The 22,105-nt window shown below is 46.2% G+C and overlaps 1 protein-coding gene, 1 long non-coding RNA gene and 1 other non-coding gene across 3 annotated transcripts in view; all 3 read right to left on the bottom strand.

Moving 5' to 3' along the window:
• Nucleotides 1-10,326: 10,326 nt before the first annotated feature.
• On the bottom strand, nucleotides 10,327-14,707 carry LOC128324466 (uncharacterized). Its single transcript, XR_008306871.1, has 2 exons — nucleotides 14,623-14,707; nucleotides 10,327-10,778 (listed from the first exon to the last, which is right to left on the bottom strand). It is a non-coding gene; the product is annotated as an uncharacterized LOC128324466 (long non-coding RNA).
• Nucleotides 10,858-10,973, bottom strand: LOC128325521 (U5 spliceosomal RNA). The gene has a single exon (XR_008307504.1). It is a non-coding gene; the product is annotated as a U5 spliceosomal RNA (small nuclear RNA).
• A 1,438-nt stretch (nucleotides 14,708-16,145) lies between the features above and the next one.
• The window catches only part of SRMS (src-related kinase lacking C-terminal regulatory tyrosine and N-terminal myristylation sites), a 51,737-nt gene continuing 45,777 nt past the window's right edge, over nucleotides 16,146-22,105 (bottom strand). Inside the window, exons 7-8 of the mRNA XM_053243390.1 lie at nucleotides 21,542-21,698; nucleotides 16,146-17,805 (exon numbers count right to left, since the gene is read on the bottom strand). Of these exons, the coding sequence (XP_053099365.1) occupies nucleotides 17,612-17,805; nucleotides 21,542-21,698 (351 nt within the window). The 3' untranslated portion in view covers nucleotides 16,146-17,611. The remainder of the gene's footprint in view (nucleotides 17,806-21,541; nucleotides 21,699-22,105) is intronic.

Raw genomic sequence — 22,105 nt, 5'->3', positions numbered from 1 at the left:
CTTGTCTACACAGACTGGCAGCGGCTTCTCCAGGGTTGCAGGCAGGTATCCCTCTCAGCCCTATCTTGGAGATGCTGCCAGGGAGGGAACTTGGAACCTTCTGCAGGGTTCAGAAGGTTCCTTCTGGAAGGTGTTCTTCCCAGAGCGGCCCCATCCCCCCAGGGGAATATCTTACAAAGCTCCACAATGTAGTCTCCCATTCAAATGCTAAGCAAGGTGGCCCCTGCTTAGCAAAGGGGACAATTCAGGCTTGCTACTGCAAAACCAGTTCTCCTCCCATAATTATTCTTGAAAGAGTATGATGGAGTTTAATTATTAAAAGGGCAATTGAGGTCTTAGACCCTGGATCTTCTACCTAGCAATGTCCCTGCCAGATCATGCACATCTAGGGCACCTCCAGATGGGGTGTTTAGTCTGGAAATGACACACCTCGTTCACTCACTCTTTACAGGTGTACACGTCTGTATTCCTATGACATTCTCAGTCAGACGTGTCCATCTCTCTTTCCCCATGCTTAAATAGTTACATTCAGTATTGCAGAAAATCAAATTTGCGTTGGAACACTGGTTGCTTTGGAACAGTGGGATTGCAGTGCAATACTGTATTTCCCCAAACAGAAGATGATTCTCCATTTAAGATGGCAAGATAAAGTGTGCCGTCAAGTCGATTTCGACTCCTGGCACCCACAGAGCCCTGTGGTTGTCTTGGTAGAATACAGGAGGGGTTTACCATTGCCTCCTCCTGCGCAGTATTAGATGATGCCCTTTCAGCATCTTCCTATATTGCTGCTGCCCAATATAGGTGTTTCTGATAGTTTGGGAAACATACCAGCAGGGATTCGAACTGACAACCTTCTGCTTGTTAGTCAAGCATTTCCCTGCTGCGCCACTTAAGGTGATGACCCCACCCCCTAAAAATAGAAGTTAAATACAGGTTACCTGTACTTAACTGAAAAGAAGTATTTACTCTATATTTACTCTGAATTTAAGATGACCCCCAATTTCTAACATAAAAGAACTTGGAAGAAACCTAATTTGTGGTTCAGGTAATGAATAACAACAACAACAACAGGAAAGTTGCTGCAAACAGTTCACCTCCCCCAAAGATCACACAATCTAAGGAAGCACCTTTAATTGTCTCTTGAAATCTGCTCCAGGAGGGTAAACCAGCCTTGAAAACTGGGGGTAGGGTAGTGGTTAAAGCTCTGTTCACATATTATATTATGTCAGCATGGTGTAGTGGTTAGAGTGTTGGACTTGGACTGGGAAGACCCAAGTTCAAATCCCCATTCAGCCATGAAACTTACTGGGTGACTCTGGGCCTAACCTACCTCACAGGGTTATTGTGAGGATAAACATAACCATGTATACTGCTCTGGGCTTCTTGGAGGAAGAGTGGGATATAAATGAATGAATGAATAAATAAATCCCTATTCAGACAGAATGTTGCACGTACATACAGGTGTATATACAAGTGTACATTTGTTGGTATGAATGACTGTACACTGCACTCACTTTAAAAGTGAACCTGGGCACAGGTCCCCTTAAATGCAGGGTAGACTAGTAGAGCCTGATTCAGACATTATGCTGTACAAGTACATGGATGTTTGTGCATCCGTAGATGTGTTTGTGTGAATGATTGCACCTGTGTTCATTTTAAAAATGAACCTGGATACAGGGCCTTCAAATGCATAGTACCGATAAGAAATGTTACTTCTGTACTTGTGTTCTCAAAATGTGTGAATGACTGTACCTGTGTACAGATCTGTACCTGTGTATACTGTACCCTCATTGTACGAGTGTTGAACATAATGTGTGAATGGGTCTGATGTGTGAATTAGTCGTTATGGAATCCAGGGACATTGTACATGCATATAGCATCCCCAAAAGCTCACCAGTAAGTGTCCCAGTGCTCTGATCATGCGGAGGATCTTCCGGAAGTTTAGCATTTCTCTCTCCAGACAATTTGTACGTATTAATTTGAACTTACCGGAAAACTCATCGGCTGCAGTATATTTTGCAGTGTGTTTGTTGATGTATCAACGCTTTTAAACTTTGCAAGAACAATGCAGAGAAAATGTGATATTCTTTAGCATTCTCAGGCAACTCGTTCTTCCAATAAAAAATAAACTGGTTTGTTGTTGTTGTTGTTTTAATTAAATTCTTATCTTGCCATTTTGCTTATTGCCATTGCAAAAGAAAGATTTGTGGGTGCTTAAAAACAACAACTTGCCAACCACGTAAGGGATTGTTCTTGCGAAGATAGAACAATACAGTTTTACTGCCCCCAATTTTGAAATGTGTTATTTGGGAAGAGAGATGTGCAATGATATACAAGTAACAAGGTATAGCATCTAAAATGCGAAAGAAGGAAGGAAGGAAGGAAGGAAGGAAGGAACCCAAATATTCACAAGGTTTGAGAGAAATATGAATGTTGTTGAAGTTCTTGGGCTGGGCTGGCCACAAAGGATTACCATCTTGTTTTACTTGCTTCACGGCTGTGCCTTTAAAATGCGGAAGCTGAGCAAGTACCGGTCTTTCTGAAATTGAAAGTTACAGCTCATTCTGAAAGTGATGAGGACACACTTTTCTGCTTGAGAATTATTGTTAGACGCACTGGAGAAGGGACAGTTAACCAGCGGGCAATCCTAATTTCCATGAAAGAGGCAAGTGTATTTGATGTGCTGACTGCCATATACCATCTGCAGAAGGTTACCAACTATACTGTTAAACAGACCCAAAGTATCTCATTCCCAATACAGGCCAGCTGGGACTTTGCTTTTAAATGGAACACGGCCCTTTAAGTTGTCAACATTAGGGCTGCACCACATACAGTGAGGGAAATAAGTATTTGATCCCCTGCTGATTTTGTCTGTTTGCCCTCTGACACAGAAATGTGCAGGCTATAATTGGAATGGTAGGTTTATTGTAGCTGTGAGAGACAGAACAACAACAAACAAACCCTCAAAAGCCCAGTGCCCAAAAGTCAGCGATGGATTTCCATTGTAGTGAGGGAAATAAGTATTTGATCCCCTATCAACCAGCAAGATTTCAGGCTCCCAGGTGTCTTTTCACTATATGCAGGTAACGAGCTGAGATGAGGAACACCCTCTGTAAGGGAGTGCTCCTAATCCCAGCTTGTTACAGTACCTGTATAAAAGACACCTGTCCATAGAAGCAATCAATCACTCAGCTTCCAAACTCACCACCATGCCCAAGACCAAAGAGCTGTCAAAGGATGTCAGGGACAAGGTTGTAGACCTGCACAAGGCTGGACTGGGCTACAAGACTATCGCCAAGCAGCTTGGTGAGAAGGTGACTACAGTTGGCACGATAACTCGCAAATGGAAGAAACACAAAACAACTGTCAATCTCCCTCGGTCTGGGGCTCCATGCAAGATCTCACCTCGTGGAGTTGCAATGATCATGAGAATGGTGACAAAGCAGCCCAGAACTACACGGGGGGAACTTGTCAATGATCTCAGGGCAGCTGGAACCATAGTCACCAAGAAAACAATTGGTAACACACTACGCCATGAAGGACTGAAATCTTGCAGTGCCCGCAAGGTCCCCCTGCTCAAGGCAGCACATGTACAGGCCCGTCTGCAGTTTGCCAATGCACATCTGAATGATCCAGAGGAGAACTGGGCGAAAGTGTTGTGGTCAGATGAGACCAAAATCGAGCTCTTTGGCATCAGCTCAACTCGCCGTGTGTGGAGGAGGAGGAATGCTGCCTATGAGCCCAAGAACACCATCCCCACCGTCAAACATGGAGGTGGACACATTATGCTTTGGGGGTGTTTTTCTGCTAAGGGGACAGGACACCTTCACCACATTGAAGGGACGATGGATGGGACCATGTACTGTCAGATCTTGGGTGAGCACCTCCTTCCCTCAGCCAGGGCATTGAGAATGGGTCGTGGATGGGTATTCCAGCATGACAATGACCCAAAACACACAGCCAAGGCAACAAAGGAGTGGCTCAAGAAGAAGCACATGAAGGTCCTGGAGTGGCCCAGCCAGTCTCCAGACCTTAATCCCATAGAAAATCTGTGGAGGGAGCTGAAGGTTCGGGTTGCCAAACATCAGCCTCGAAACCTTTCTGACTTGGAGAGGATCTGCAAAGAGGAGTGGGACAACATCCCTCCTGGGTTGTGTGCAAACCTGGTGGCCAACTACAAGAAACGTCTGAACTCTGTGATTGCCAACAAGGGTTTTGCCACCAAGTACTAAGACATCTTTTGTGAAGGGATCGAATACTTATTTCCCTCACTACAATGCAAATCCATCGCTGACTTTTGGGCACTGGGCTTTTGAGGGTTTGTTTGTTGTTATTCTGTCTCTCACAGCTACAATAAACCTACCATTCCAATTATAGCCTGGTCATTTCTGTGTCAGAGGGCAAACGGACAAAATCAGCAGGGGATCAAATACTTATTTCCCTCACTGTAGACGTGGGAGCAGAGCATTCCCCATTCTGGGTCACGATCACTGGTGCCACACAAAAAGGCAGCTTTCTGTTGATACCAGACCTAGGATGGTGTGTCACTCGAACCTATTTTGGCTCATTGGGTTGGGCACACTATTTACATGGCAAACGTAAACTGGTTTTTAACATCTAACAGATCTCAGCCTGACAGAATTCTCAGCCGACCTGTTCTGCTACAATCCCCAGAGTCTCAGGGGGAAGCCAGGGTTGTCTACTGGCCAGCTGTCCCTTGGCCCCTGCAATCCTTCCTTGAGAATGGGGTTGCCATATTCAAGTTTCCCAAACCCAGGTGGCCTAATGTGCCTAATATGTGGCTACTAATTTGCATTTTATTTGTTTATTTATTTGGCAGATTTGTATACTTTCCCCTCCTTCTCTGCCCTCCCATGTGATCAGATCCAGAGTAAAATCCAGGCAATCTGGGCAGCGCATTTGAAATCCGTGTAAATCCAGGTGGAATTTAGCGGCCGGGTGCAGGAGCCAAAATCCGGGGGGGTGTGCTACCCTAAATTCCAGGGGACATGGCAATCCTGCTTGAGAAGGCTGATGTGGCCTCTGTCATGCATGCCTTAGTCATGTCATGTTTGGATTGTTTGTTTGTTTGATTTATTGCAACATTCCCCACGTGGGGCTGCCCTTGAGAAGTGTTCGGAAGCTACAGATGCTACAGAAGGTAACTGCCAGATTGATTTCTGGGACTACTTCAGTCTTGAAGGTGCTGCACTGACTGCCTAGTCACTTCCAGGTACAATTCAAGGTGCTGATTATTACCTTTAAAGCTCTATTCAGCTTGGGTCTCAGGTACCTTCGGGGCTGCCTGCTCCCAGCTGAATCGAGGCACCAGACTAGATCAGCTGGGAGGGCGTTGCACCATGTGCCAGTGCCTGCTGAAACTCATTTGTTGAGCATGTGGGACAGGGCCTTCTCAGTGATTGGCCCCAGGCTGTGGAATTTGCTCACGGGTGAGGTCTGCACAGCTCCCTCTATCTCCCAGCCTTTTGGAGGAATCTGAAGACTGCCCTTTTTATACAGGCTTTTGGCCAATAAGTGGCCTACAGATCTCTTTTTAACAGACCTGTGTTTTGTTTTATCAGGATGCTTTTATTAAAGTTTTATTATTGTTTTTACCTTATTGTTAACTGCCCTGGGGTCTTTGGATGAAGAACGGAATAATATAACAACAACAACAACAACAGTAGTAGTAGTAGTAGTAGCTGCAGCAGTAGCAGCACTGTTCTGATAACTCAGCTACTTATTGCTTAAAGCAGGCCTGCACAACATAAGGCCCAGGGGCTGGATTCGGCCTGCAGGGACTATTTTACTTGCCCCAGGTATCCTGCAGCAACACAGGAGCTGGATACTGCCTAATAGCACCATCCTGTGCATGTTTTCTGAGAAATATGTTCCATGGTGTACCCAGTGAGGCTTACTCCCATGTAAGCATGCCTAGGATTGCAAACTGAAAGTAACGACAATTTAGGGAGAGGAGAGGACTTGGCATTTGTTTGGGGCTGCCATGCACTCCAGGGGCCCCACTGATTGTGCGGAGACAGGACCTATTCTCTGGCCACTATTCTTGGATAAAACTATGGGTCCATTGACAGGGGAAATAGAGCCACAAGTAGCTAATAATGTTTAATTATAATGTGCAAAAAATGTGACCGCGGCCCCTGCACACCAAGTTGTGGATGGTTTCAGCCCACCAGGGCATTTGAGTTGTGCAGCCCTGGCTTAAAGTAAGTAAAGTGTGCTGTCAAGTCGATTTTGACTCCTGGTGCCCACAGAGCCCTGTGGTTTTCTTGGTAGAATACAGGAGGGGTTTACCAATGCCTCCTCCCATGCAGTATGAGATGCTGCCTTCCAGCATCTTCCTATATCACTGCTGCCCAATATAGTACCAGTGGGTATTTGAACCGGCAACCTTCTGCTTGTTAGTCAAGCATTTCCCCTCTGTGCCATTAGGTGACTTATTGCTCACAACTCACCAAAGAAGCTAATGTATAAAGCCCTGCCTCTATCTGGGCTTAGCTTAGGACTGCTCAGATCCCTGAAGAGATCATACCGGCCCAACCACTCACTCAGGCTTCAGCAGCAAAACAGAAAGAGTCCCCCATTTCTCTCAAATCTCCCATCTCATCCTGAAGCCTTCTGGGCTTGGTTCTTAATAAGGCAGAATACAACAATCATGTCAGCTAAATGGGCACAATAAGATTGTACTACAGATGTGCCCTTTGCGGATATCTGTCTGCTTTTGTACAACAATAATGCTTTTTAAATTGTGCTTTAAAAGGCTTCAGTAGAAGATACTGCTTCTCTCGGTCTTCAGCCAGGTTACTTTGTGTGAGCGGCTCTTTTAGATTTCTGCAAAAATATATTCCATGCAAAGCAAATGCATCTCAGGTTGCAGCAAAGAGAGTTATCACTCAAGTTATCACTCTGCCTCTGCACCATTCAACAGAATGCAGCTGCCTAGTGCTCCACTCACTGCTGTGCCAGCTGCTGGGGATGATGGGAGTTGTAGTCCAACAACTGCTGGAGAGCCTCAGGCTGGCTACCCTTGCACTATGCTTTAACCTCTCCAACAAGAAACCAGGGCGCTTTCCAGACTAGCTGCTCAACAGCAGCAAAATGCCTCCGTTCAGGCAAGTCGCATTTGAAGTGTAAACAGCAGGGGGAGCATCTCATGGAAATTAACGATCCGAAAAAACAGCAACTTTCTTATGCCAGATATACGACATCCTAGCTCTATATTGCAGCGATTAAATTTGCAACAAGGCATCGGAAATGTGAATGGCACCCTGCGTAGTTCGCGTAGGGACTGTGGTGTCACAACACAGGAAGTGTGGAGGCACGCTTCTGAGATACAATGTGACCCCATTGCAGGGTCTAATCTGGAAAGCGCCCAGGGGCATATGTGATGCTAGTCCACCGGTTCTCAAATAGCTCCAAAGAGCGAGGAACGGCCCCCTAACAGTCAAGATGCCTTCCCAAAACAGTGGAATAGGCTGCAGACATGGGGAAGAATATTGTAGCACTGAAATATTTCCCATCTTGCAGTTTTATGAAATTTTCAGTGCTACATATAATGGACCAGAATGGTGCAATAGCCTGAAAAAGCCCAGAACGCCCCTGAAACTGCCAACTCGGATCCCCAAATAATGGAATGGACTGCAGGCACTGGAGAATAGGATTGCAGCACTAATATATTTCATTTTTATGAACCCCATTCAGTGCCAAAAATGGACTGAAAATGGACAGCCGTTTCCAGAAATGCACCTCAGGGGTCATCATCTACTACTATAAAATTCCTTTCTTCGGCAGTAGAAAAATAATACCGGTGCTTAATGAGAAAACTGTGCAAGAAACCAAAGGAGGACACAAGATGGTTCTTTGCCAAGGTGTATGACAGGACTGATATCATCTGTCCTGTCTTGAGACAACTGAAGTTCCTTGCGGAATTTCCAAACATCCAAAGTGTGACATAAGTGATCGAGGAAAAAATCTTCAAAAAAGGCTTCCTTTACACAGCCTTCAATCTGATAGAATTTAGCAGTGATTCTAAAAGAGGAGAATTAGAAATGCTTTGCTTTTAACAATGCTAAGAGTAAAGACTTTTTGCTGCAATACTCTTCTCCAGTGTCTACAGCCCATTCCACTGTTTTTGGAGTGACTCTTAGGGGTTCATTCCAGGCTGTTTCAGGCATTTCTGGCCCATTTTGGGGATTGAAGGGGTTAGTAAAACTATAATATTGGAAATATTTCAGTGTTACAATACTCTTCTCCAGTGTAGCTCATTCCACTGTTTTTGGGATTGCACTGCAGTCTGACAGTTTGGGGCTGCTTCGGGTTGTTTCAGGCCATTGCACCATTGCAGTCCATTTTTGGGATTGGAGGAGATAATAAAATTGTAATATTGCATATATTCCAGTGCTACAATATTCTTCTCCAGTGCCTGCGGCTCATACGTCAGTTTTTGGGATGCAGTTTGACTACTGGGGACTGTTCCAGGCTTTTTCACACCATTCCAGATGAGGAGGGGTTAATAAAAGTGCAATAGCTTGGGCTGTTGCAGACTGTTGCACTATTCCGTTTCATGTCTGCCCTTGAAAGGGTTAATACAAGTGTAATGTTGGAAATAGTTTTGTTCTAAAATATTGTTCTCCAGTGTCTCTAACACATCCCACTGTTTTTGGGATCCAGTTGGCTTTTAAAGGGGTCATTCTGGCCCGTTCCGTTCTGGCTTTTACCAAAAACCAACTATTCCTTAGAGTATAGGTGCTTTTTATTTTTATAAAGTATAATTTTGCAGTGTTGATCACTGTTAGCTTCTTAAGTGTGTTATATACGTAATGCTTTAAGCGCTCATTTTGGAAAGGGAGAACTTGTCATTTTCAGTGTAGGAGTGGCTGTCAATCTTTTAAAAAATAATCTAGGGCTGAGGGAAGAGCAGTGCGCCTGAGCATGTGAAGAGTATCCACACCAAACACATTAGAAGGGGCCTATCACAGGGGACAGCACTGCCCCCCCCTCTTTTTCCTTCATAGCCAAATTTTAGCTACAGGGTTACTGGGTCCTGACCAGCCGATTGCCCACTGCCCAGAAAATGAAGTGCACACTCCAAAAATCAAATTAACATTCTATCTGAGGTACATAGAAACAGGTTAGAAGAGCTAATCTTAAAAGGTCTAAACATATTAAATAATTCAGGAGGTATTTTACCACTCCAGGTAGTCTGCAAACCAGTCTTGGCAACACAAAGGATAAAACCCAGTACAGAAGACCCAATGAAAAATTGAAAGAAAAATCACAAAAACCATAGCCAGAGCTTGAAGCCCAAAGTCAGGGGGAAAGAAAGAAAAAGAGGGGAACTCCAAAAAGGAGTGGGGGGGAGGGAAGCCCCCCAAATCAAATTTATGGCTTAAACTTTTATAGTCCCTTGTCTCAGGGGAAGGTCTGGGCCTCCCAAGAGGATGGTTTGGGGGGACTTGTTAAGTTTTGATAGGCCCCTTCTAATTAGGAGATATCACCCATCTTAATCAGAAACACTTCATTTTAGATTACAATTAGAAATCGATTACCATTGCCTTGCTTGCAAAAATTATGAATTGCTGACTGTTTCATTGTTTTTTAAAAAATATGAATTATATGATCTCACCTGTCAAAAGAGCAGACACAGGGGGGGGGAAACCCCTTTCTGTGTGATCAGTGACGAAGTCCGATCCTCTGCACGGGGGCCCTCCCTGCCACAGCCCCGCACCCACCCACTTCACTCTCTTCCCTTTGTGCCACCATGTGCGCGGCCAGGCCAGGGTGGTGGTGCTTCCTCCATGCTGCCAGCAGCAGCGGCTAAGCCACTGGTCCCACCAGGTGATGGGCCTGTCTCTCTGGGCCTGCTGGAGGCCTGAGCACAGGTGAGCCGCTCCTGCGTGCCTGTGCTGTGCTGGTCTCGAACGAGCGTGGTGCTTGAAACTGTGCAGGCACATAGGACCCGCTCGCAGGGAGGTGCAGGGAGGCCCCCCAGGACAGCTGCAGGCCCCCAGGGACAAGAGAGCAGCAGCTGCAGGGTATGTGCAACACAAAATGCAGGGTGTTTCCCCCCCTTAAAAAAAGTTCCAAGCTTTCCCTAAAGCGAGGAGGGGGCCCTCCAAAGCCCTTTAAGTCCTGGGCTTCCAAAATGCCTAGGTGCGCCACTGTGTGTGATATTTCCAGTGAGAAATATGGCATTTAATTTGTCTGACCCATGGCCATGCTAAACGCCCCCCGCCCCCACTGAACTTGCAAAGCAATCTTAAAAATAACTGGACAGCAATAGGCCTGAATAAACAGATCTGAACCAAATTCTTTAAATACGGATTCTTGATTAAAAGCATAGAAGCTTCGCTTTAATCATTATCAACATAGACGCCGTTAATGTGATTAAAATAATGCGATGATAATGCAAACGCCATTCTCCTTCACTAAACACACCTCCTAGGGAGTAAGTTCCATTGGACTCGGAGATTTACTTCTGTGTAAAAATGGTTAGGACTAAGGTGCGTGTTCCTTGCTACAGTTCACAAACAACTGGCAAATTTGCAGCTCTGGGCTGGGGCAGCGTGGTGCTCTCTGCTGAGCCACTGTGTGTGACGGCGCTCTTCATATGCTCAGACGCTCGTTAATCAGTACACTTGCTCCTTAGTCCGGGATCACCACATTGTGAAGAGGATTCTCTCTGCACAGCCCTGCTCGACCCAGCCGAAACCACGTGCCGTAATGAAGTAAAGCAGTTCTTCTCTAGCGTAAGTGTACTTCTTGAAGCGTGCGTAATAAAAAGAACACATGGACTTATCTAAATTTGTACTCATTCTGTTTTTCAAACAAAGAAATGATAGCTCTACCGAAATAGAGCCTCGAAAAATTAGTTGAACACTCGTAACTGTTCCTCTCCACGGAAATCTTTAGTAAAAGGCTAAAGATTTATACGCTCTGAAGAGAAACCGGAGCATGAGTTACAGTCTTCAACCAGTGCAAGAATAGGAACGGCTCCTGCCTCCGAGGTCATGGGGTGCCGCCCTCCGTGCCTGCCGTTCTGCACCAGGCAAGAGCTTGGGGTGTTTTTAGCGGCTTGGAATTTTGCCATCGAGTTGGTGATCTTTTCATTTAACGGAAGGACCGAAATCGCCAGAAAGGTGCTCAGTGTCCCGCGCAATGCATTATGGCCGCGGCCAGATGCAAATGAGCCTCCCGGGCCGACCCCCCCCGCCTCTTCCCAGCTCGGAGCTCCGCCCCCTCCCGGGCTCCCAGGGTACGAGCCATTGAAATCGTGCGAGGGGCCTCCAGCCCTTTGCAGCTGTTGCCGAAGCGCTGCGATCCAGAGGAGGTTGTGTGGGCAGGGAACGAGGCAGCCCCGGAGGTGCCTCGTTGGGAGGCGAGGCTCCCCCGCGAAGCCCCGAGAAAGGGCTGGCTGCGTGTAGGGGAGGAGGGGCCGTGCTGCAGGCTAGCTCGTTTTGCGGTTCGAAAAGCACGGAGGACTCAGGACCCGTTAAAATGAATGGAACGTGCTGCCCTCCAAGTAGGAGGCCCTGTAACGTGGGTTCTCCCCAGAGGTGCTCTTGCCCCGAGACTTTGGGGCCCAAGTCCAGGGCCTCCCTCCACAGCCCCTGGGAGGCCCCCGGTCACCCAGCGGAGCGTGATGACGCTTAATCTTTTAATGGTATGTGCGCTGAGAAATTATTAATATATTTTGGAATCTACTTTGGAATCTTCTACCACTTTAAGGAAGTTCATGTTAATTAACGCCACTGACAAGCTATTTGTTTAGATTATGAAAACATGCAAACCGCTAACAAATAAAACCATTGAATAAGGAATTTACATTAGCCATGTAATTTAACCATTTAAAATTGCTTTTAAAAGTTTGTAATGGTTTTAAACTTTTTAAATTTATATTGTTTTAAGCTGATTTTCTTTAAAAAGAATGTTTGTTAGTTTTTGTTTTGTTGTGCACCACCTAGAGCTTTTGGATGGGGCAGTATAAAAATTTAATACATAAATAAAATTAAATAAAATAATATTCAGTTGTATCTGGGGCAGCTGACTTGAATGCCCATTTTAAAATCCTCATTGTGCACCTTCCTTGCTTTGGGGGTGAAGTTGCTTTCTTATCAGGAGTCCATTGGTCCATCTGGTGCAGTACTTGTCTCTGACTGGCAGCATTCTCAGGCAGAGGCCTTTTTCAGCCCTTCCCAGGAGCAGCAGCTATGGCTTTGCCATCCTCAGCTCTTGACTGCTTCCCAGTGGTGGCAGCTGGTACAGGCAGAGGTTGCCTTTTATCTTTATAAAGCACACCCTCCTGAAAAAGCCTAACACTGTGGATGTGAATAAAGCCAAAGCCAGTGCAAGCTTTCTCCAAAGAGCATTCTGCAATTTGAATTAACATGCCTGACTACCCCTGCTAACTGAGCAAAGACACTTTCCAGATCACATGCTCCAACAGCAGTAAAATGCTTTGGCTTGGCCAGAATCTCAAACTCCTACAATGGGAAAATATAGCTACTTTTTTGTGACGCACATACAACTTTGTAGCACTATAACACAAAGATGAAACCTGAAAGAAGGCACGGGAAACGTGAACAACACCTTGCTGTTAGCGCAGGGATTGCGGCGTCACAACACAGGAAGTGCGGAAGCACACTTAGCAGATCATTAGTGACACTGTTATAGCATTTAATCTAGAAAGTGCCCAAGAGACACCTTTTAAAGTGGTGATTTTCTTATATTTAGCAGAGGGAGATCAACTGGCCATATCCATCCCCAGCACAGCATCCTTCCAGTGGCTGCCTTATGTTTCTTTTTTGATTATGAGCCCTTTGGGGACAGGGGAGCATCTTATTTATGTAATATTTATTTTTCTGTGTAAACTGCTTTGGGAAACTTGGTTGAAGAGTGGTATATAAATATTTGCAGTAGTAAACATAAGAACAGCACTGCTGGATCAGTCCGAAGGAGGCCCATCTAGTCCAGCATCCTGTTTGACACAGTGGCCCACCAGATGCCGCTGGAAGCCCACAGGCAGGAGTTGAGGGCATGCCCTGTCTCCTGCTGTTACTCCCCTGCAACTGGTCCTCAGAGGCATCCTGCCTTGGAGGCTGGAGGTGGCCTATAGCCCTGCGACTAGTAGCCGTTGATAGGCCTCTCCTCCATGAAGTTATCCTATAGTGCCCTGCTCAGTTGTGACCAGAATCTCAGAAGTGAGATTTGGATTGCACTGCCTGTCAGAATAAGATCTGCATCTCTGATTGCTTTTAAAAAGACCCTTAAGACACACCTGTTACCTCAGGCTTATAATTAAAATTATTTTTAAACTGTTTAATTTTTTTATTCCGTGAAATTGTTTTACTCCATGAATTGTTTTTAATTGCTTTATTCTGTGAAAGTGTTTTAATTTTTTTTTTTTTTAAATTATATTGCAACTTCAACTGTTGCAGTAGAGATGTATATCAGTATATATCAGGCGGTATATAAATATTTTATTTATTTATTTATTTTATATGCTGCCCTTCCAAAAATGGCTCAGGACAGTTTACATTAAACAATAAATAAACAAACAAACTGTGAGATCCCATTCCCACATTATGTTCAAAGCACATGCGACCTGCCCACATCGTTTTTTACACATCATGTTAAACTCACGGTTCCTAGCTCAAGCCTGTGAATATTGTTTTAATTATGCTTTAATTATGTTAATGTTTTAGATTGTAAACTGCCCAGAGATTTGCATATGAGGTGATTTAGAAATGAATCATTGCTGAGTGGGGATTTCAACATCTCTAGTTAATTTCCAAAAGGGAGGTGGGGAGCAATTTGCAAGTCCTAATCAACACCACTGGAGTTCTAATCAACACCCAGTTGCAAATTCTAATCAACACCCAGACTCACCATTCCTGTCCCCAGGCTGGTTTGGGCCGTCCATGTCACCCCCAGGGCCTCAAGAACAGAGGAGATGATAGACCCAGACTGAAGTCAGGAGTCAACAACTTGTCTGGCAGCCTGATGGCTCCCGTCTACTCAGGAGCAGGGAGTCAGCAATGGCACTTGCTTTAGATCTGGGCCCTGCTGATGTCCCAGAGAGCAGCAGGACTGCAGGATCCAGAATAAAGCTGTGAGAGGAGATATGGGAGGAGAGCTGGTCTTGTGGAAGCAAGCATGAATTGTCCCCTTTGTTAAGCAGGGGCCACCCTGTTTTGCATTTGAGTGGGAGACTACATGTGAGCACTGCAAGAGATTCACCTCAGGGGATGGGGCCACCCTGGGAAGAGCTCCTGCCTGCTTGCATGCAGAAGGTTCCGCGTTCCCTCCCTGGCATCTCCAAGATAGAGAGAGCAAGAGAGCAACACCTGCCTGCAACCTTGGAGAAGCTGCTGCCAGTCTGTGTAGACAATACTGAGCTAGGTGGATCAAGGGTCTGACTCAGCATATGACAGCTTTCTATGTAAAGCTGTAGGGGTGTGCATGGAACAGGCTGGCCTGGGCCAGTCCGGTCCGGCACCCCCCAAATCCCCCCCGATCGGGGGGCGGGGTTTGCGAATATATATATATATATATATATATATATATATATATATATATACACACACACACACACTTTTTAATTACCTGTTGCCCCTTGGGGGGGGGTTCCTAAAGGCCGCAGGTTGTATGTGTGTCCGCAAAGGTTTCCCCTCCCCCCGCCAGCATCTTGAATCACCGCCACAGCCCACTTTAATAATCTTTTATGACCCATTTGGGCCTCCGTATACTGGCGCGGTGGCCATTTTGGAGCCCGCCGCACATGCTCAAATGACCTCTGTGAAGCCTGGCATGGCCGCCCATTTTTCCCCGGCGGCCATTTTCCCGCGTGCACAGAGGCCTGAAACAGCCCACAGCATGGCCTCCCGGTAGCAGCAGGGTGTTGGTGCCGCTTCTGCTGTCCCGTGTCCCCACTGCCACCAAGGCTTGGTTTTATAGGTTTTCCCCATGCCTTCCCGTATTTAACCCTTTACTTGCTCAACTGCTGGACCTGGCCCGTGCTTGATTGAGCTTGAGCCACCAGTATGGATTCGAGCCATCCCGTCTGGCTTGCACATCCCTACAGAAAACCAAATTCTCCAAGTAAATGGAAGCCATTTGCTTAACTAATGTGCTAACTGTGCTTCGCCTGAGTAGTGATAGCCAGGCTTGAGGGAGGACTAGGCCCCAGTTGGATTAACTGTTTGGAGGGTGAGCTTCTCCAAGTAAGGAAGGAAGCCCAGAATAATTAAATCCCTGTGGCCCAATTCAGAATGAGGGGCAGGGTTTACTGGACAACAGCCTATGGAGAAGCAGGGAAGGGGCGTGTTATTGTTCAATTCTTCCCTGGAGGCCTCTGAGTGAGGTCTGTTCAGCAACTACTGTAGGGAAAGGGGAGACTAACAGCCTTGGGCTGGGAATCAACTGGAAGCTCCTTACCTGGAAGTAAGCAGTTTAGCTAGATGCGCCAGGAAATTTATTTTTGCTTGGATCTGCCTACGTAGTTCCTGGGGAAGGGTTTGACTTGACTAGAAGCAGTGATTGTTGATGCCTCTATAGTTTTCTTGATCATCCAATGATTAATAAATCCTGTTGTTATAGAGTATCACTCTTTATTGGGTCCTGCCCTAGTCACACATTCCTGAAGGCCTAAAACTGCTCTGCTCGATCCTTTCTTGTGGGTTTTTTTTTTTTTCTATTTTACTCTCCCATAAGCGTTTCTAGACAGCAGGCTTTACCACAAGTTTACTGTGAGGCTATAATGTGGATTCGAAACCCGCCCCCCCCCCCCCCGATGCAAACAGATGCAAAAAGTGGATTTTGTTTTACCAGGCTATGCTCTAACATGCAATGAAAAACACATTGTGTCTGGAGTGCTCTTTGATAGTTCGCAGGGACTTTGGGATAAATCTGGCTGATATGTGAACTCACACCCTCCATTCTGGAGGAGAAGCGAGCTAAAAGCCCCATCTGGAAATGCTATATTCTCTTGGAAGGGTGAATCTGCTCGTTTTAAAAAGTGGATGGTGGCCTCCTACCTGGGACTCCTCATAGATAGAGGAGACATTTTGACACACACACATACACACCCTTGTTGATACAACCTAGAAAATGTATTCATCACTCTCCTCTCTTTATAGTACAAGTTTATTAAGAGTGATCATATTTTGTAAGAATACTGGCAATATCTCAAAAATTCCTTTGGACCAATAGCTTTGCATGCAGTCAATGAGAAGTAAAAGATATTGATCATTATTTCTGCCACAGTCCTTTGTTTGAAGCTTGCAGGGGAAGATTTTACCTGGTCCCTTTATTCACTCTGAGATCTCAGATTGTGGGGGGGGGGGGATCTTTTTCCTTCTGTCTGGCTGGGACTAAAATATCCTCTGTCAAATTTAATTGTTTATCATGACAGTACTGGAAACCGGGCAAAAATATCTGCAAGCTAATGCACTCCCTTGTCCTGAGAAAATTTGATCTAAGTCATGTTGTGACTAAGTTCTGTTTTCTTTTGCCTGGATATTATGATTTTATCAACTACAAGGGTGGTTAATTTTTTTGTTTCCTGATGACTGACTTTGTATCTAATCAAATGTATTCAAACTTAATTGAACTTTGGTTGTAGGAGGTAGTGAGTTAACCAATGGGTCATGTGTTGATGTTGGTGATAAGAGACTACAGCTGTATTGAAGCCTTTACCTGTAAATCCACTAACTGACCTTGGGCAAGACACTGGCCCTGATCCGTGACAGTTGATTCATGGGCCAAGACATTGGCCCTGATCCATGGTTGTCATGGGCAGATGTAACAACTGGGACCTCTGCACATGTATCCCATTCACCTCAAAAGGTCAAATAGTTCAGTCATGCTTGGGTGAACATTACATGAGGATGAAAATACAAGTCCATATCCGCCATTGGTGGTGCTGGTGGAAAGCTGTTTACGTGCACGGTGCTCTCTTCCTGTATGAAGGCCATTGTTTTTGACTCTCACTTCCTCCTTTGTAAAATGGAGACAATGGTAACTTATCTGATGGGACTGCCCATGAGACAGCCATTAATTGCTCTTTTAATGTGTACATGATAACAGCGTTCAGTTTATTTGCGCACATTTATTGAATAATGTTAATCAACCTGTGCATATGGCAAGAAAAGCAAAGGTTCTCAAAACTTGAGTCCTCAGACCTTCTAAGACTACAACCCCTATCAACCCCTGCTGCAATGGCCATTGTGGCTGAGAGTGAGAGATATGGTCCAACCATATCTTTGGACACAAGTTTGAGAGCCCCTGAAGTAAAGCAATCTCCGTCTGCAGCTTGCATGAGAAGAATACTACATAAGATGCAGTGACATCTTAGCTGTGCAACATCTATATAGATTTATCTTCTGCAGATGCAGCCAGGAAAGCTGAATGGGCCTGATCCCTAGCCAGGATCAGGTTGTTTCTCTGTGCCTCCTGAGAAGAAAGCCTTCATATATAGTCCAACTTCAAATGCAGAAATGTTCTTTGCCCCAAGGCTAAGTATTTCTAGCAGCTATCCTTTTGAAGATGTAGGATTTACTGTCCAATTTAAACACCAGAAGATGGCATTTTCCCTTCAAGAGAATGGGTGATGGGCCCATTTGTAAATGGAGAAGAGTGTTTCCCGCAAGCTGAGGAAAGTTGGTCTCTCGTCCGGGTTGCCCTTCCAGCAATCTAACATGATGCTGTATATTTCAGGAGAGCAGTTGTTTGGATGAGGGAGACGGTAGCCCCGGGTAATCTGCTGTATGGTTTCTTGATTGGTCATCCCTGCAAATTTAGATAGATAGATAGATAGATAGATTGATTGATTGATTGATTGATTGATTAATTGTAGGATTCCATTCCATAGATATGATATAGTTTCTCTTTTGATCCAGAGAACTTCAAGGACTGTGGAGAAGAAATTAAACTCATTCATTCATTCATTCATTCATTCATTCATTCATTTTATCAGTCACATTTATAAACCGCCTGAAATACAGATCTCCAGGAAGCATACAACTATTTAAAATGCAGCAAAAAATAAAAACAGAATAAAAATATATTAAAAGTATTTTTAACAAAATGCCTGTAACAAGGTGAGTCTTAAAGGTGTTTTTTTTTTTTAAAAAAGACAATCAGAGATGGAGATATTCTTATATTGACAGAAAACACATTCCTGGGGCAGTGATAGAGAAGGCCCAGTTCCATGTCACCAATGAACGAACCAGTGGTAACTGTAACTGGTCCTCCCCACACGATCTCAGTAGGTGGTGAGGTTCATGACTGAGAAGGTGCTCTTTAAGGACTTTATAAGTAATAACCAGCGCTTAGGGCTGTATAGGTAATAACCATCTATATATATAATTCTCTAAGGCGTACCCATGGATAATCCTGTGTGTGGCAGCTCTCGCGAGAGTTCGCAAGCAGAAGCACCGTGGTGACTGGGCAGTGGAGATTTTATATGCAGATAGGGAGGAGGAGCCTGTGACACTGTGGGGATTGGGCAGTGGAGATTTGATATGCAGATAGGGACAAGGAGCCTGTGATGGTTAAGTTGGAATGCAACTGTTACTAGTCAGAAGATGTTCTTGATTGTAGCGGAGAGGAATCTAGAGAGAGAGAGCGAGAGAGAGAGATAGCAGGGGTCTGTGAAGAGAGAGGTTGTGAGGGAGGAGGCTGCTGTTGTGCGAATTAGATGAAACGAGATGAACAAGATCTGTAAACTCAGGAAGGGGGAGAGAGAGAGAGAATAAAAGAAGGAAAGGGAGGAAAGACAGGGAAGAGCGAGTGGAGGAGAGAGAAAGAAGGGCGAGGGATGGGCCCGGACCTGTCAGTGGCCTGAGGGGAATGAGCGGCCATGGCGATGCCTATTGGCAGCAAGGAAGGGCCCAGTCAACCACTGCTGCTGTTTGGGGCTACTGAGACCATTGGCGGAGAGAGGCAGGCAGGCAACGGATGGGCATGAGCCTGTCAGCAGCGTAAGGGGGAACAAGCAGACATGGCAGTGGCGGCAGTGAGGAAGGGCCTGGTTAACCACTGCTGCTGCTGCTCCTGTGTGGAGGAGTAGGAGCGAGGCTCAGGTGGGGAGGTCTCTGGGGATAGGGGGCTGCAGCTTGGCCAATAGGCGCCAGCAATGTTGCAACCGTGATCAAGAGGGGTGAGGGGGATGGAGTAAAGGGATGGAGGAGTCACCAAGGCGATGGAGGAGGAGGAGCAGCAGGAATAAGGCTCAGGTGAAGGTGGAGAGATCTCCTAGGTGAGGGGACTGTGGTGAGGGGTGAGAGGAGCAATCGGGTACTAGTGCGCAGATGTTCTGTGCGGGTTAAGCTAGTTTTGATATATTTTGCCACATAAAATGGCTGACATACTGCACGAGGCTATGTCTTGTTGCATGCACACAAGTTTTGCAACAATGCAAATTGCACAAATGATGTTACATAAGAGTAAGCCTATTAATTTCAATGGGCTTACTTGGGTGTAATGTCATGGAGCAATTTGTGCAGTTGCACAGCTTGCTTACACATGATATTGGGCTGATGTGGTATGTCAGCATGTGTGGTATGTCAGCCGTTTTTAAAAAAAGTTTCAGAATGATGTACAACTTTGACCTGTTCCTTAAACATTCAGTAGTATCACTAACATGCGGCTTATGTGCAAATATTTTGCATTTTAAACTTTTGCAACAGAAGGCAGGTTATGTCTTTGGACTTTGTTTCAGTGGTGGCAGAAGGGGGGTGGGGACATATTAAGGGAGGGGAATCAGAGAGGGCAAAGTGCATTTCCAGGAGAAGTGAACTTTGTCCTGCATTTTGAAGGAGAAATCACAGTCTCTCTTGCATTAACAATCCCATCCTAAACTGGCATCCTTAGTAACTGTGTGCATAATGCAAAAGGAAGCATGTGTGCAGCAGATGTGCTCCCGCTTTTGCAGCATGGGCATTTGTGTGTGAGAGGGCATGATTTTTGTCAATCTCCCATTCCCTCAGAAGCCACCTAATGGAACAGTGGGGAAATGGCTTGACTACCCAGCCAGAGGTTGCCAGTTCAAATCCCCGCTGGTATGTTTCCCAGACTATGGGAAACACCTATATCAAGTAGCAGCGATCTAGGAATATGCTGAAAGGCATCATCTCATACTGTGCGGGAGGAGGCAATGGTAAACCCCTCCTGTATTCTACCAAAGACAGCCACAGAGCTCTGTGGTCGCCAGGAGTTGACACTGACTCGACAGCACACTTTATCTTTACCATTCCCCCGGAACTGCTCTGTGCAATGCACAAATATGTCCCTGAGGGTTGCACAGCCCTCAGGGAGACATTTGCACATTGCACAGGCTGGCAAAAGGTACCCCTCCCACATGTGAGCACCAGAAGTGGAAACACATGCACTGCATCTGTGCAGGATTAGGACTAGAAGAGTCCCTTGCTGTGCTGCAGTGTGGGCCCAGGGCACTGGGTGATCGCCCTCCCACTCCTACTTGCCAGCATGCTATGCTCACGCAACCAAGATCTACAGAGACCAAATCAGTCAGAAAGTTGGAAGGAGCCAAGTGGAAACGGGGAAAGGCTTTAAGTAGCTCCTGGACCTTCTAGGGCCATGAAAACTACTTCACCATTAAGAAAGGTGAGCATTTTTATAGCACTCATTCCAAGTGCTTCACAGGCATAATTCAGGTTCAGGAGCCAAGTTATCTCAGCAAATGTGTGTTTCCAAGTCCATATTAACTGAGGACAAACGTATGCAGGGTGAAGGGGGCATTTGGAGAGGAGAGAGAAGAGAGGAGAGCTGGTCTTATGGTAGCAAGCATGACTTGTATCCTTAGCTAAGCAGGGCCTGCCCTGGTTGCATTTCAATGGAAGACTTGATGTGAGCACTGTAAGATCTCTTACAGATGGAGCCACTCTTGGAAGAGCATCTTGGTTCCAAGTTCCCTGTCTGGCATCTCCAAGATAGGGCTGAGAGAGACTCCTGCCTGCAACCTTGGAGAAGCTGCTGGCAGTCTGTGTAGTCAATACTGAGCTAGATAGACCCAAGGTCTGACTCAGTATATAGCAGCTTCCTATGTTCGTATGGAGAGGAGAACGGGTGAGCACCAGCCTTTCCAGGGGTGGTCCTTCCCATGAGGTGAGGAGAGGCTGTTACCTCAGGTGGCAGATGTTTGGGGCACAAGCAGGATAGAAAGATGCCCCCTGCCATCAGAACAAGCTCTTCAGGATCCTATCCTTGCCAGAAGCACGGGGAGAGGAGAGGAGGTTGCTGACACTCTTCCCTCCTCCCTGCCTCTCCGTGTCACTACCAAAGCTTGCAAGGTTAGGTTTTGAAAGGGCAAGACAGCATTTGTTGCCACTGCACCTTGGGCCACCTCTGAGCCTTTCTACCCCCACCCCCCAGTTCTCCCCACCAATCCCCAGCCGCTTCCTCACTCGTACTTTCTGCCACCACACCCTACCCATTCAAGATCAGGCGCCGCACTTATAAAAACCTTGCTTAGCCATCAGTGCCCGGTCAAATAATGCCTCACCTTCATAGGGGCACTGCCCATATGTAAAAACCTCGTAGAGAAAAATCCCGTATGACCAAACATCTGATTTTGGTGAGTAGGTCTGGTAGATGGCGGCTTCCGGGGCTGTCCATTTCACAGGGATCATGGTGTTGCTCGTGGTGGAGTAAATGTCGTCCTGGAGGGAAACCAAGGATATGTCCTCAGTGAAAAGGGTCCCGATGAGCCACCTGAAGGCTGCTTCCATCTGAGAGGTTTGTGGAAGGGAGGATAGAGCCACCAGGGCTGGCCCAGGTGAAGCAGGTGTCCCGCCCTCTTTTCCCACACAGGCAGACACCTCCTGTGGGGCAGTCACCATCATCCACCCACACACTTGCTCTCCTCGTTGCTCCTGTCTCTGGCCTGCCTCAGCATATTACAATGAGATCACTGCACAATGTGGCAACAGGACTATAACGCGCCGTGGCAAGCTGGCGGCAGGAGTGGCAACCGGAGGCAGTGAGGAGAGCAAGTAGGTGATGGATGGGGAGCGCTCAGTTGTCCGCCTGCTCACCTGCTCCTGCCCACGAGGGTGACACATGACCC

This window comes from Hemicordylus capensis, chromosome 4 (assembly GCF_027244095.1).
Source record: "Hemicordylus capensis ecotype Gifberg chromosome 4, rHemCap1.1.pri, whole genome shotgun sequence".
NCBI lineage: Eukaryota > Metazoa > Chordata > Lepidosauria > Squamata > Cordylidae > Hemicordylus > Hemicordylus capensis.
This window is presented reverse-complemented; position numbering and strand designations above follow the sequence as displayed.